This window comes from Chamaea fasciata, unplaced genomic scaffold, assembly GCF_029207755.1.
Source record: "Chamaea fasciata isolate MVZ Bird 193981 ecotype frontalis unplaced genomic scaffold, bChaFas1.0.hap1 SCAF_11, whole genome shotgun sequence".
In the NCBI taxonomy this organism is placed as follows: domain Eukaryota; kingdom Metazoa; phylum Chordata; class Aves; order Passeriformes; family Sylviidae; genus Chamaea; species Chamaea fasciata.
Window position 1 is genome coordinate 4,676,014 of NW_027094096.1, and position 15,150 is coordinate 4,691,163.

At 61.9% G+C, this 15,150-nt stretch overlaps 3 protein-coding genes across 18 annotated transcripts in view; 1 reads left to right on the forward strand and 2 right to left on the reverse strand.

Moving 5' to 3' along the window:
* The window catches only part of KIF1A (kinesin family member 1A), a 42,521-nt gene extending 39,232 nt beyond the window's left edge, over window positions 1-3,289 (reverse strand). For 9 of the 15 annotated variants that reach the window (XM_066194031.1, XM_066194030.1, XM_066194029.1 and 6 more), the window contains exon 1: window positions 3,140-3,288. The gene's annotated coding sequence lies outside the window, so the exon portion shown is untranslated. Of the gene's footprint in view, window positions 1-3,139 lie in introns of all 15 variants that reach the window. The other 6 variants (XM_066194022.1, XM_066194018.1, XM_066194021.1 and 3 more) reach the window with 1 other exon arrangement.
* A 1,647-nt stretch (window positions 3,290-4,936) lies between these two features.
* On the forward strand, window positions 4,937-8,422 carry AGXT (alanine--glyoxylate aminotransferase). 2 transcript variants are annotated; one of them, XM_066193794.1, is made up of 11 exons: window positions 4,937-5,142; window positions 5,267-5,459; window positions 5,801-5,865; window positions 5,938-6,038; window positions 6,237-6,307; window positions 6,631-6,715; window positions 7,053-7,148; window positions 7,395-7,464; window positions 7,583-7,678; window positions 7,875-8,003; window positions 8,315-8,422. In XM_066193794.1, the coding sequence occupies exons 1-11, from the start codon at window positions 4,978-4,980 to the stop codon at window positions 8,420-8,422; spliced, it is 1,179 nt and encodes a 392-aa protein (XP_066049891.1). In that variant the 5' UTR covers window positions 4,937-4,977. The 2 variants fall into 2 exon arrangements, with proteins under 2 accessions (XP_066049891.1, XP_066049892.1); XM_066193795.1 differs by lacking the exon at window positions 7,053-7,148 and having other exon boundaries at window positions 4,957-5,142.
* Window positions 8,423-8,950: 528 nt separating this feature from the next.
* On the reverse strand, window positions 8,951-13,245 carry MAB21L4 (mab-21 like 4). Its single transcript, XM_066193796.1, has 5 exons — window positions 12,747-13,245; window positions 11,457-11,679; window positions 10,502-10,655; window positions 9,326-9,682; window positions 8,951-9,137 (listed from the first exon to the last, which is right to left on the reverse strand). Exons 1-5 carry the CDS (start codon window positions 13,228-13,230, stop codon window positions 9,045-9,047), a joined length of 1,311 nt encoding a protein of 436 aa, XP_066049893.1. The 5' UTR covers window positions 13,231-13,245; the 3' UTR covers window positions 8,951-9,044.
* Window positions 13,246-15,150: the final 1,905 nt, after the last annotated feature.

The window sequence follows — 15,150 nt, forward strand, 5'->3', positions numbered from 1 at the left end:
TCCTTTGAACCACTTTTCCATGTGCCTCGTCCTGCTGTATCCTCCCATTGGTGCTTTCCTTTCTTTGCCTTCTTCTGCCCAGTCAGCCCCACACCCCCACCATTGCTGGCCATGAGAAACCCCCTTCCCACCAGCAGGATCTTTTGTCTCTCTCTGCCATCCACAGGCCACCTCCCAGTGTATTCCCATCTGGCTCTCCTTGCCCAGCGGTGTGAGCTCCTCTCCTGGCCAGTATTCCCTGCTGCAGAGCCCCAGTTCCATTTTCTGCTGCATCCATTTCCCTCAGCTTCCTTGGTGGGCAATGCACTGATCCCTCTGCTATCCCTCTGCTCCTCTGCAGCTCTCCAGCTCCATCCCTGCCATGGCAGCACAAGGACCCCAGGTGAGATCGTGTGTGCCCTTGGGGACCACCAGCAGACACTGACCCAGCTGCTTCTCACCCTCCTTTCCTTCCCCTGACTCACTTCCCTGGCTCAGCTGCAGGCAGGAATTCTGCCTGCTCCCATGGCATCACTGTTGTGGGCACTCAGCATCCTGCACAGAGAGGGGCCAGGCTGCAGGGAGCAGGGCCAGGGGCAGGGCCAGGCAGCCACCCCAGCCCGTGGGCAGCTCGAGCCCGGCCAGCTCGCCCTGCCTGGGGACAGCCAGAGCAGCCACCGCCTGCTTAATCTGCTGCCATCGAGAGAAATTCGATAAGCCCTGACCAGCCTTTTGCTGGGAGCGTGCCAGCACCAAAGCCCCGCTCCCTGTTCCCTCCCTGCCGCCTCCCAGGCTCCCCTACACACAAGGGAGGCTGCAGAGAGGAACGGCCAAGGGGCAAAGGGGAACATCTGGACCTGACCCCAAATCCTGCAGGGCATCTCTTCCCCCGCTTCCCGTGCAGCCTTGCTGGCTCTGCCCATCCCTATGACACACCAGTCACCCCTAGTGAGGAGCAAAAGGCCTGGAGAGCCATGATTAACTGGATCAGCTAAGATTAATTGGGCAGAGATTAGCTAATGAAACCACTCTTAACTCCAAGGGCTACCAACTGGCAGCCTCTCCTGCTGAGAGGTGATCAATAGGACAGGGAGCATTGTCCCCAAGTGCCACCAAGGAGCAAGCTCTTCCCCAAAGGATGCTAAGGAACGTGCTCTGCTGCTGGTCTCCCAGCAGATGACAAGCCGCCTGCACCCAGGGAAATCCAAGGTGAGTTTCCCTTTGTCTGCACACATCCATGTCACCTCAGTGGCGAGGGTGGACGCCCCGTTTGGCTGCACCAGTGTATTCTCAGCAGCTGCCAGGCTTTGTTGTGGTGAGCCCTTCCCCTGCAACCTTTGTTGGGGCCGCCCAGCTCTGACTGGGAGCACGGGGCTCTGTCCTGCCTCTAGGGCAGTAGGGAACACGTTGTTGGATGACACGGCACCATCAATGCCTGCCAGCCAAGCTCCTCACCCACCTCCCGCCCCACACAGGGCAAGGGGCCATGACAGTGCAGTTTTCTCCAGAGCAGCACCTGCAGCAGGGAAGCAGCTCAGAGGACAGCCCAGGACAAGGGCAAATGTCCCCCATGCTCAGATGAAATTCAGCCCCATCACAGGCACCCTGCCCCGTGCCTCCTCACCTCCTGCCCGCCCCAATGGGGGGCACAGCTTCAGGGCAGAGTTTGCAGTTCCCTGAGAATTTCCATGCAGATTCAGTTTACAGGGAGCAAATGTACGGACATGGATGAGGGGTTCTGCTCCCCATCTCTGCTGCAAAATAACCCCACCTCCCATCCCTGCTCCCTCTATCCTCCCTTCCAGAACCTCAAACCCAAAGCAGGGGAAAGCTGCACAGAAAAGGCAGTGAGCTCTGGTGAATGCCCAGCATTGCTGGGCACGGAGAAGGGCAGCCAAGGAGAGGGTGGACAACAGACTCCCACACGACCCAGGCCTTGAGGGGCTGCAGCACTTGCCACATGCAGGGAGGTGGAGGGTGGTGGCAGCATCTTTGCCAGCGCCAGCTGCCACCTCCCAGACAAAATGGAGGTCAGCAGCAGCATGCCGACATGGCAGAGCCACCACACCCCTGGCCATACCCAGGGGAGGGGGAGGGTCTGCTGCCTCCCTGCCCCCCAGTGCCACAGAGGCCACCTGCATGGGGCTGCTCTGGGTGCTGGGATGGGCGGGTGCCTGGCTGTGGGGTGGCACGGGAGATGCTCGGCTGGTTCCTTGTCCTCCCCGAGCCCTGGTGCTGTCGCATGGGACCTGAGCAGGCAGGAGACCGGCTCACACGGGGTCTGCAGGATCTAGGGGAGGGGTCACTGCCCCGCGAGGGGGAGGAGGAGGAGGAAGAGGAGGAGAAGGAAGCGGAGGAGCAAGACAATAGGGCAGGTGCAGGGCTGCTCCCCGCGAACCTGGATGACCAAGCGTGGAGCTCTGCACTCGCCTGCACCCCAGGACCTGCCCCTTGAATAGCCAGCAGCCACCGCACTGCCCGCAGTGACATGGCGGCCCTTGTCCAGCCACTCCACAGCACAAGGTCACCGGCAGCTGCTCGTCCTTGGGGGCCAAGGAGAGTCTGAGCATCGCAGCATCTTTGCCAGCTACCCGCGGCGAGAGCCCCAGGTGGGGCATCCACCACTCCCTCCAGCGCTGCTGTTTAACTCTGAAGCATTATGATGATGACGCAAGATGGCTCAGCTGCATCACCACAGCCATCTGCCCCGGAGGGAAGAGCAGGGGTGCCTCTGGGGTGACAAGGGGCTCCTGTGACCCCGCCATGGGCTGCGGGGATGCCATCCTCCCCCCTCGCACCCTGGCTGGGATGCGAGGCGTCTCCTCGTCCGCGGGCAGCCCCCCCACCCCCACCCCGGCTGGATCCTTCTGGAAGATGGGGCGGCACCCGGCGGTCACCGCGCTGGGGACCCGAGGGCAATGTCCCCACACACACAGCTTCGAGCATCGGGGGGCTCCGCAAAATGGCCACCGGCCGCAGCCCCCCCGCCCCGCCGGACCCTCGGGGATGCGCATCCCGCTCCCACCCGCCACGCCTCGCCCCCGCCGGGGCCACGAGGGGCGGCACCGCCATCCCGGAGCAGCCCCGGTCCCCCCCTCGGCGAGCGCCCCGCGGGGCGCGGCGGGGCTGCCCCGTCCTGCGCGCTGCCGCCCGCCCTTACCTGCGATGCCCGCGGCCGTGCCCGTGGCCGGTTCGGAGGGGCGCAGCGCTCAGCCGTGGGCGGGGGGCGCCGGCATGAGGCCGAGCCGCGCCGTGCGATGCGGTGCCGGTGCCGGTGCCGGTGTCGGTGTCGGTGCCGGTGCGGGTGGCAGCGGCCCCGCCCCTGCGGTCCCCGCCCCACGCGCTGGTTGGCGGCCGCCGCCGCCCGGAGGGGGACGCGGGGACCGGGAGGGCGCGCTCGGGGATGGAGCGGTGACGTCAGCGCATCCCCCGGCCCCGGGCGCGCTGCGGAACCGCCGCAGGGGCGGGGCGGGGCGGGGCGGGGCGGGGCTCGGCAGCCGTCGCCTGGCAACCGGCGCCGGCCCGGTACCCGGTACCCGGTACCCCGGTACCCCGGGCCGGACATCGCTACCCCCGGTACCCCGGTACTCCGAGGAGCGGCCCTCGCCAGCGCTTGCCGTGCCCCCGGCGCCGTCAGTCCGCTCCTCCGTCCCCGAGCCGCCGCCCGCCGCCCGGGGCACGGCCGCTCCTGCCCATCTGCGTCCGGAATTCAGAGCCAGCGCAGAAAGCGGATTATTCCTTCGCTGCCAGCTGTTTCCAGCAGCACCCAGCCACCCTCGCCCCGCGGCAGCCCCGAGGACACGCGTCCCCTCCCCGCCCCAGCCGTGCCCCGAATCTCCCTGGAGGACAGGCAACTGGGAGATCTTCTTCATCCGATGTGTCGTCATCGCTTTGGTGGGATGATGGCTGGGCAGCAGTCCCCGGGCTGACTGTGGCTTCCATCAGCCGCGCGGGAGCAAACTCCTCTGCGCCCAGCTCCTCTCAGTGGTAGCCGCCCAGCTGCAGGGCAGATGTGCTCTCACCTGGCACTGTTGCCAGCCCCATGCCTCTGCCCCATATGTCTTCAGCAGCGGCCACTGGTGCCAGTTCTGCCGGGTGGGAATTCTCACTCCTATGCTGCCATCCTTAGCCAAAGCTTTGCTCACTGAGGGGCTCCTCTGGGCAGGAACCCACTCATGGATCTGCTAGAGCTGGCAGCAGGCAGCTTGTTTGCATTTCAGCATACAGATGGCAGAGAATGTGCCAGAGGTTGGGCACAATGCAATGTGCTGTGGGTACACATAGCAGGTAACAAAATATCGATCGGCCACGTGGAGCCTGTGGCATCATCATCAGGATACACTGGGATGACCATGATCATGAGCCTGCAAAGCACAGCTCACTGTGGCAGGGACTGTGCCCGTGCCCCAGTCCACAGCCCTGGTGCACATCACCCCACTGGCCAGCCTCCTTCAAGCTGTTACCCAGCCAGACATCCCTCTGCAAGGCATGTCCCTGGTCAGGGAGCCCTGGTCAACAGGAACTTTTTTCTGCAGGAGGAGCTATGACCATGGCAGCCGTGCCAGACCAGTCTCAGCACAACCATCCTGTGGCACAGGATCTAGGTGCCCAGAGCAGGGATCCCACCTGCTGGGATAGTGTTGGGAAACATTAGCCCTGGTGTTGTGAGGGCCATGGGGACAGGGACTGCCTGGGGGCTTTCAAGTCCCAGAGGCTGGCATACCTGGAGAGCAGTGAGCACTAGCAAGGGGGCATCCCCCAAAATGAGGGGCCCAAGCCAGCAGGGATAGCACTGGTGACACATTAACGAGACAGAGGAGGCAGTCAGGGGTAGAGTCCAGATTGGTAGGGGGGAGCACCGAATTCTGGGTCAAGGTCCATGGGGACACTGGACACTGCTGGCACAGGATACACCATGCTGTAATGCTGGCAGCTGCTCAGGCAGCCTCCACTGCTCCTCTTCTCTGGGCTCAGCCCCTGGGGACAGCACGTCGTGCCATGGCCACCAGGCTGCTCCGCGTTCCCCCGCCGGAGGAGCTGCTCCGGCCCCTGGCCGTGCCCGAGAGGCTGCTGCTGGGGCCGGGGCCCAGCAACGTGCCCCGCCGCATCCAGGCTGCGGGAGGGCGCCAGATCCTGGGCCACATGCACCCTGAAGTGCTGCAGGTGAGCTGCCCCAGCCCAGCTTTCCTCCCCTCCCCTCCTCTTCCTCACCCCCAGGAGGGGCCGGAACAGCTCTGCTGGGGCAAGAGGAGCAATGGCAGCGCTGGCCAGCGTCCTGGTGCCGCAGGTGATGGATGAGATCAAGGCAGGCATCCAGTACGCCTTCCAGACACAGAACAGGCTGACCCTGGCCATCAGCGGCAGCGGCCACTGTGCCATGGAAGCCGCCCTCCTCAACCTGCTCGAGCAAGGTGACACCGTGCTGGTGGCCATCAATGGCATCTGGGGACAGCGTGCCGCCGACATTGCCAGGAGGCTGGGTATGCTGGGAACAGGCAAATGGTGTGGCAGGGCTGAGGGGACTGGGCTTGAAGGCAGGATGGCCCGGTTTGCTGTCCCAATTCTGGCAGTGGTCAGTGACATGGCTTACAAAACCAGAGATCACTCTCCTGGAGAGAACTCCAGGTTTCTCCAAGAATGATGCCACTCCATTTGTGGTGCTTGATGGCTTTTCCACTGGGCAAATCTGCAGGAGGCCAGACCCTGGCTGGTGGCTCTGCTCCTGGTTCATGCATGAGCAATTGCCCCATGGAGCTGGTAGGTGACTGCCCAGTGGGAAGCATGCCCAAACCTCACTCTCCTCTGCCCAAATTCCTCCCAGGAGCCAATGTTTGTGAGCTGCTGAAGCCCCTGGGACAGTACTTCACTGCACAAGACATTGAGCAGGTGAGTGCAGGCCACTGTGCAGAGGGCACAAGCTGACCTCCAGTATGGTCACCTTCCTTCTGTGTCGTGCAGGGCCTGGTGCAGCACAAACCTCTGGTGCTCTTCATCACCCATGGCGAGTCCTCCACAGGGGTGCTGCAGCCACTGGAGGGGCTGGGCAAGCTGTGCCACCGGTCAGTGCCTGGTCACCAGTGGGGATTTGGGCCTGGGCATTTATGTGTGCTGGGCTTTTCTCTGGCTCTGTTGTGCTGGGAGCAGTTGGTGCCAGTGAGACGTGCAGCCCCTGTGGGGACCAGGATGCCAGGGCCGCAGGCAGAGATGTGGCAAAAGGAGATGGCAGGAGCACCAGGCTGAGCTCTGTCCTCCCACAGGCATGGCTGCCTGCTGCTTGTGGACTCCGTGGCATCTCTTGGGGGAGCCCCCATCTTCATGGACCAGCAGGGTAAGAGCCACAGCCATCATGGGCAACCAGGGGACAAAGGGGGTCATGCCTGGGATGGGGAGAGAGCAGTGGGATCAGCCCCTCCGCCTGCATTTGGGCTAGCAGCACTAGAAACTGGTCCAGCTGCAGGCAGAGAACCTGTTCCCCTTGAGGGACCACCAGCAGTGCCAGGGGCCCTCCCAAAGCAGCCTGAGCACAAGTGGGACCTGCTGTGTGTGCCACCCTTGTGCCTCCCACCCACCACTTGCAGCTAGGTGGAAGGGCTCAGCATTTTCCTGCTGGGAGCCTCTGATTCATAAGGAGCTGTCTTCCCTCTTGGGCAGAGATCGATGTCCTGTACTCGGGGTCCCAGAAAGTCCTCAATGCACCCCCTGGCAGTGCCCCCATCTCATTCAGTGAGCGAGCCAGGTAAGAGCAGCCCAGTCTCATCAAGGTGGAAGGTGATGGGGCTGGGGGAGGCTGTCACCTCTCTCCTTTGCCAGCCACCTGCTCAGTCCTGCTCTGTGGAGAGGATGCCCAGCAGCAGTGCTATGAGGGCAGAGGCATCCCATCCCATCCCATCCCATCCCATCCCATCCCATCCCATCCCATCCCATCCCATCCCATCCCATCCCTGGGCAGTGACTGGGAGCTGCAGCCAGTCTCTGCGCTCACTTTAGGGGAGTCCTCCCTCCCACGGAGCTGATCCCACCTTGGAGCTGATGGGATCAAGGTCCCACCTCTCCCCAGTACTCTGTTTCACCAGGGAGAAGCTGCTGAGGAGGAAGACGAAGCCCCCGTCCTTCTCTCTGGACATGGGATTGTTGGCAAACTACTGGGGCTGTGACGGGGAGCCGCGGAGGTGAGGGCAGGCTCTCCTGTTTCAGAGGGCTGCAGCCACTCCCCAGCCAGCCTTTGTCCTGGCTCAGGGGCTGCCTGCCCTTCAGGGCTCAGGGCCTGCCTCCCATCACCCTGGCTGCCGGTCACAACTCTCTGTGCTGGGCCATGAGGAGGGAGGGTGCTGTGCCTCAGTTTCCCTGAGCACGGGCAAGGGGCTGCTGTGCTGCAGCCAAGCTGAACCCCCGTGGGTGTCCCTTGAGTTTTGCAGGTACCACCACACGGCGCCCATCAACAGCTTCTTCAGCCTGAGGGAAGGCTTGGCCATGCTGGCAGAACTGGTGAGTGGCACCAGACAGGCAGGGGAGCACCAGCAGTGCCCGTGGGGCTTGGAGGAGCCGTGGGTGCCAGGAGATGCCTGGCAGCAGCAGAGACCTTCTCTCTGCTCTCTGCCCACAGGGTCTGGAGAACTCGTGGAAGCGGCACCGGGCCAACTGCACCCAGCTGTGCCAGGGGCTGCTGGACATGGGGCTTGAGCTCTTTGTGGAGGAGGAGGTGGGTGCAGGACAAGCCCACCACCACCACCACAGAGTAGGGGCAGTGTAAGGACACAGCCCTGTGCAGCTGGAGATGTGCCTGGGCAGCTTTTGCTGCCAGAGAAAAAATCTCCCCCCTCAGTGATGCTCTCTCCTGGCAGCGTGCTGGGGTCACCAGGGGCCGTGGGACTGAAACCAGTTTCTCTGTTCCTCAGAAGGCCAGACTTCCCACCATCACCACTGTCAGGGTGCCCGAGGGCTACAACTGGAAGGACATCACGGCCTTTCTGATGGACAACCACGGCATGGAGATCGCCGGGGGCCTGGGCCCCACGGTGGGCAAGGTGGGCACAGCCCTCCCCTCCTGCTGCCCGTGCCCGGGCACGAACCCCGCGCTCACTGCCACTCTCTGGCTGTCACAGCCTGTGTGGCTGGCCGTGTCCCATTGCCCGGAGCAACGCATAGCAGCACAACCACACACAGTCACCAGCTAATTGAATAGCCACGCACGTAATTAGCGGGGTGACACCTCTTTATAGGGAACGGTGTGTTAAAAACGAGCCAAGGAGCTGTGCACAACCACACAGCCTGGCTGTGTGTTCCCCCGCTCCACACGGGACTGCTGAGGCACAGACACTCACCCTTCTCCTCCCAGGTCCTGCGCATTGGCCTCATGGGCTGCAACTCAACCAGTGACAACGTGGAGCGGGTACTTGGAGCCCTGCAAGACGCCCTGAAGAGCTGCCACCGCAGCAGGCTGTGAGCACCCCTGGCGGGGGGAGGCTGGGGGAGGCGACCTGGCACTGCCCCGCATGCCTGGCTGCTGGCAGCTGGCAGCAGAGGGACTCTGCTGCCTCCCTGGGATGCTGGCAGGAGACACGGAGACAACCAGCGAGCCAAGGCATGGTGGAAAGAAGCCGGGATAGCAGGGGACATGGAGGAGAGGGCTGCGCTCAGCTGATGTGAGATGCGGCTCAAAACTACTTCTCTTATTGTCCCCCAATGGCCTGGCCCCTCAGTCCTTTCCCTTCCCCTGGCCCCAGGGCATGGTGACCCTCAGCAAGCTGACAGAGGGCTGGATGCAGGATCTGACCGTAGGTGCCCTCCCCTCCCATCACCAACAACCTTGGCCTTCCCTACCCTGTAGTGCAGAACGCCAGCCACCCCCCTCCAGATTCTGTGCCATGAAGCACCCCGTGCCCAGGTCCACCAGGGCAGCCAAGAGGCTGTATGGCCCCCAGCTGCAGCAGATGTGCTCTCTCCCCCATACCACTTTCCTCAATAAAATGACACAGCAGCATGCTGCTCCCTGGCCCTGTAGCTTTCCTTGCACCCCCCACCCAGAGTTTTGAGACACCCCAGTGGGGGCAGCAGCAGGGTTCCACTCAGCTCTGCTGAGGGATTTCTCGACGGATCTTGGAGAGGAGCTGGGACACTGCAGAGCGGCGTGTGCTGTCCTGGATCTGGTACACCTGAAACTAAAGGTGGGAAGTGAGGGGAGAGGGCTCCCCACTCTGCTTGAGCTCCCTGCCCCAGCACTGCCAGCCTCCCACAGCCTCCACAGCACACCAGAGGGCTCAGTGGGGCCAACTGAAGTGCATCCCAAGCTTCCTAGCCCAGGTGGCTTCTGGTGCTGCCTTGGGTTCAGCTGAAGGGCTGGGCTTACCTGGCTGAGCAGCACGTCAAAGTAGGCTGTGTCCCAGTAGGACCCATCCTTGTTGGGGAGCTGCAGGAGGGCTCGGGTTTCACTGTCTGCCTGCCAGCTGCCACTGAACCCATGGAGGCCAAAATGGAAGCGGAGGAAGCGTTGGGGGTCCCAGGCAAAGGTCTCGACTTTATGGTAGATGGTGGCAAGGTCTGGGCCTGCTCCTTGGAAGAGGTTTTCCTCCGGGTACAGGAAGTGGGGCAGGTGCTGGGTGGCCAGGCAGCGGAGAAGGATCACCAGGAGCCTGTAGACAGAGCCTTCCAGGTCCTGCCAGTCCTCCGGGGAGGGGAAGAGCTCTGTGCTCCACAGCAGCACCATCTGTGAGGAGGGAGAGAAGAGCACATGATCAGGCACAAAGCCTGACCTCAGGAAGGCTGTCCCTTCACACCCTGCAGGTCACCATGCAACCACTTGTGGGGCTGAATCCACAGGGGCTGGAGCAGATGATACTTTTCTGAAGATCATATACATACATTTGCCCTTTTTCTTTAAAAAAAAACTCCACAACCACCACCCCCAAAACATCAAAGAATGCAACACAAAGCACAGCACGCAGGATTTGGGTTACTTGGAGCTGCAGCCATTCTGTAAGCCAAAAACATCCTTCCATCCTTCTTGACCCTTGGCTTGGAGAGCCATCAAAAGGCAGGGCACACCTGGGTTGTGACACCGGGTGCTGTCCCCAGAATGGCCAGTTGGCATGGCTCCAGAGTGTTGAAAACAGGTTGTGTGGGGAAAGAAGGTTTTTTCTCAGCAGAAACGCCACCGTCAGCCCTGTACAGGCACATCCCAGCACACCAGGGCACAGGGCAGCCTGCAGCATGGCACAGGGATGCCATCCCACAGACACAGGCAGCCTGGGCCAGGAGCGATGCCCTGCACACCAGTGCAGAGCCCCAGCTCTGAACACACAGTATCTCCAGCTGGAAGTTGCTGGTTCAATCCAAGGAGGAAGGATCCAAGCCCTCTAACCATGGCTGGCAGCAGCACACATCCTAACCAGGCATGTGGGCTGGTACACCCCAAAGCCATGGGCTGGTACACCCCAAAGCACTGCAGGCCCACACCCTTGTTGTTTGGGTTCTTGTGCACAGGAGCAGCCTTGGCTCTGCTTGCCAACCAGCAGAACCAACCTACCTTCAGGTGGTTGAAGGTGAGACTGCCTTTCCCAGCCTGCCCTCCCCAGTCCTGGTCGTGGAGCTGGTCGAGCAGGCGAAGGCTGTCCAGACGGGGTCCCCTCAGGGTGTCCACTCCTCGGAGCAGCTTCAGGATGGGAAGATGAGTGGAGGATCTGGAGGAAGAGAGCGGGGTCTGGTGGGAGGGGAGATGAAGACCTCCATCCTCCCAGGATGGGGGGAGTATGCCTGCAGTGACTTGATGTGCAGGGGGATCCCTCCGTGCCACAGATGTGGCCCCAGTCACTGCAGCATCTTGGATCTACCTCCCGCACTTGCCTCTGGCAGAGCAGAACTTCAGAGGTGTGGAGTGAGACGGGAACACTGCTGAGCAGCTCCTGCCCTCCCAGGAGGATCGAGAGTGGGGCGAGGTGGGGTTGTGCTCCCCTGTGTGTAGTGGGGAAGGGAGGCTGGGCTGGTCCCCAGCCAGAGGCCACATCCAACTGGACCACTTTGTTCCCAAAACAAGTATGGACCGGTCCAGCTGGCTGCGCAGCCCCTCTGTGGGGCTGGGGAGTTGTGCTGCAGGCAAGATACATCAGTCCAGCCCCGTTTTGTCCTGCAGCCCACCTTGGGAGGCACCTCATCACCCTGCTGCTGCCAGTGCCTAGGCTTGTCTCTGAAGCCCGAGCAGGGATCGGAGAGCTGCCACGCTCTGCACAGTCAGGGTGCAGCTCCAGTGAATAATTTCAGGGGGCTCCTTCAGTTGCATTCCCTGAGCTGTCTGAAACTTGGCTGAGGTTTTTTTCTCCAACACAAGAAAGAGGGTTTGGGCATCATGAGGGGTTGACTTCAACCGCTGCTGACATGCCCCCGCCCTTTCCCAACTTCTTTTTGCCTACACCCAGCAGTGCTGCCAGCAAGGGGGGATCCCTAGTGCAGGATCACCCTGCTGTGCGTGCAGCCGAGCCTCTCACCTCCAGCAAAGGGGAGAGGCAGGGACAAAGTGAGCCTCTTCTGTGGCCTTCCTGAGGCTGCCCTCAGGGAAGCCCCTGTCACTCCGCCGCCTCTGGAGCTGGAGCGGCTCTTGCTGCCTCCTCACCACCGGGACAATGTCAAAGCGAATGGTCTTCCAGCTGCCACGGATCAGCAGGGAGAGCTCCATGGCATCTTCCCGCAGGTTTTCAGCACTGATGTCACCTAGAGGCAGAGGGTTTGGCAGCAGTGAGGAGGTGAGCACAGCCGGTCCCGCAGGCTGAACCAGGTCTGTGCTGCAGCACCCGTGGCCATGTCCCACCCCACTCGACTCAGCCCTTTCCAATGCTGCAGTCCGGATGCAGTTCCCCGGGTAAAACCCCTCTCCCAGGCATGCTGGGGTGGTTTTACAGGAAGAAGCATCGCAGGGCTCAAGGTCAGGCACAGCAGGAAGTCTCAAGCAATCAAACAGAGCTGTGCTTCTGGGTGGCTGAGCAGTGCCAAGAAAAGCAATGCAGTCCAAGAAAAATGGATCAGGAAAGGTTCATTGCTTTGTGGGGGTGGAGGAAGATGAAGGTCACTGGTTTGGCCAGAGAGGAAGGAGGGGATGGTGGAATTGCTGGGACTGGGTTAAGAGACTTTCAGACCCACTGGCCCTCTCACATCACCCTTTCATCACCCCCTGGTTGAGCTTTACTTCAAGAAACACATTGGGAGATGAAAATGCATGAAGAAGCTTATGGAACTGCTATGGCCGTTTCCCAGGGTCCCCTCCCACCACGTCTTTTCCGAGGACATTGCTGCTGTGTTCACAGGGTCAGACTCATGCCCCAGGGTCCTGGTCCAGCCCTGATGCACTCCTAGCTCACTCTCCAAAAAGCCTTCTCCAGGGAGCACTTGGAGGCTGAGAGGTGGAGGGGAGAATGTGGTTAGGGTAAACCAAGCACACCAAGTCCTTGAGCAAACCCTACCTGGGGGCTAACAGCAGGGCTGGGTAGGCCCTGCACCCACCGAGAAGGGTGCCGTCAGTCCCCGGTGAAGATGCCTGAGGATGACTCTGATGCCCTGGGATGGCAGGGAATAGTTTGCATCTCCCCTTCCTCAGCTGAGGGCAAAGCCCATCCCAGCACACAGCAAGGCGCTCACTCACCTGCTCCTGCAGGTTTTGGGTGGGCCACATTGCCAGGAACATACGTCCCAGCATGTTTGCATAGGGATCACTGCCAAGCTGGGAAGCTGGGCAGGCACTGGAGGCAGCTCCTGGCTGGGAAGCACCCAGCCAGTGTACGCACCTGGCTGAAGCAGGAAGAGGCGTTGGCAGTGCACGATGGCTGAAACAAGGAGCTCTTTCAGGTGCTGGAGGATTTTGCCTGGAAGCAGGCACCCCGCACCACCTCCATGCTCCATCACATCCACAACACCAGTCCAGTCCTCCAAATCAGTCCCTGGAGAGCACACTCCCAGATAGCAGGTGTTCAGCTCTGAAGGGTGCCTGCCCGGCGTGTCCCTGGTCTGGCACGCCAGCACACGCAGGGCATCGCCGTCGATACGCAGGGGTATCTCGAGAGTGACAGCATCCTCAGAGGCACAGAGAGCAAACTCGAAGGCTTCCAGGTTCCTGGCGTAGTCCACGAGGAAACGCGGTTCCCTGGCGTGGACAGTCTCCAACAGGGTGAGCAGGATGTCCTCAGCCCGCTGGAAATGCTCCATCCGCTGCCTCTCGCGGGACAGGATCACCCCAAGGTAGCTGTGCCAGAGGGAAGTGTTGGCTTCCATGGGAGCTCTGCTACTATCTTACACTGTCTGAGCCGCAGTGGAGGTGCGTGGGCAGGGAGGGCAGGGCTGGCTGCCGTGGTGGGGCGGGCAGAGCCGGGCGTTGACAAGCACAAGTGCTGGGTGGCTCCCAGGGAGAGGTACAGGGCAAACCCAGGGCGAGGGCTTGAGTCACACCGTGGTCCCTCTTCCGGCACTCCAGAAGGGTGACAGCGAGTGCTCAGCTGGCGGGTCATGGCAGGGTAACGCTGTGCTCTCCTACACCCTCCTTGGGTGCCAGCAGCCCCCTCTCACAGCCAGTGCCAGCTGAAGGGACCCACTGTCCTCCCTCCCCAATTCAGCTCCTCCTGCCCGGCTGCTCCCAGCCTGTGTGGCACCCACAGGAGCTGGAGAAAGCTCCTGCTGGAGCTGGGCCGCATGGCGGGGCTCTGGAAGGGCTGCAGGACCCTGAGCCTGCCTTGCCGGTGCCCAGAGCAGCCCTGCAGGCTCGGTGTAGCTGTGTCAACACCGGGCTCAGGCTCCAGCAGGCTCCAGCTCCCCAGGTGCGGCCCCCCCGGCGCCCCTCTCCAGGAGCGCTGCGCACACCGGCCCCGCCCGGGGCGCGCTTTCCTGCCGGGCTGCGGGGGGATCGAGCCGGGGGGACGCACAAAGCGGGGCTTTCCACCCCGAAGCCTCCCCGGGGAGGGCTCCGGGAGCGGCGGGGCCGGTCCGTGCCGTGCCTCGCCTCAGCCGTGCCCCGGCCCCGCTCCGCGCTCGGGGGTTCGCTGCAGCCCGAGCTCTGCCTGCGGTCGTGCCCTTAGTCCTGTCCTCACTTCTCCCCATCTCCCCACAAATCCCGGCATGGGGATTTCCGGGCACGTTGTCTTTTCAAGTGCCATCACCTTCCCGAGCTTCGCAGGGCTGGAGCCGGAGCTCAGTGGTTATGGCTGGAAGGCTGGGCTCTCCCAGCAGGACAGTGTGGTTCAGCCGTCCCAGGCTTTCCTGCAAACTGATTCTGCCCTTGGCCAGAGCAGGGAAGGGAATGGGGAGGTGGGGGAGGCTCCGTGGCGGCTGGGGGTCCGAGAGGAGCGAGGGGACCGCTTATGAGGAAGGGAGGGAGAGTGCCATGGCTGGTCCTCCCACCTCCTGCGGCTCACGCTTACCCTTTTAAACAGCCCAGATGAGGTTTCTGGATCTCCCCAGAGGTTATTTCCAGTTCCACCTTGTGCCTCCTTCAGTTCCCCGTGGCTGAGAAGCTGCCCTGCAGGTAGGAGTCTGTAGATCAAGTTCATCTACTCTTCTGCCAGCTGTCTGAAGGAGTTCTGCTTTCCAAGGGTCAGAGATTCCGCCTGCAGAGCATCCTTGAGCACCTGCAGTTCGAGTCAATTAAACCTGCACTGGGCTTCTCACTACCAGGAGGCTGTGGGTGCTCTGAGCTGGGGAGTCTCAGCCAGATTTTAAACCCCAGCAGTGGGTGATGGGCTCTGCATCTCCTTACCTGAGCCCTATGCTTCAGGTTTCACCCCATCTGAGCAGGGGATGCTCAGTCCCCCACACCAATGGCTGTCTCAACCAGGGCTGAGGGAGCAGGTCTCTCGTCCATCATGTGGGGAAGACAAGCTGGCTGGCGTCCCAGAGAGGGACCAAAACCAGCAGACCCCCATCAGACTGGCTTGGGCTCATCCTGAAGAATGCTGAACCCAAGCCAGGCAAGACAGATTACTGCTTCATGCCCTGGTGTGGGAAAAAGAGGGCAGAGAGATGCAGGCCACCACTTTTCTGGGGGTGATGGGGTGATGGCTCACTGCTGGCATGGTTGCTGTGTGTCCAGCAGCCAGGACATTCCTTCTGTCAGTGCCTGGCAGGAATGCTGGAGGAGGGCAGGGAAATATGGCTGTACCCCAGATATCTTGGTGCTAGTGGGGTAACCCTGCCCTCTTGTCA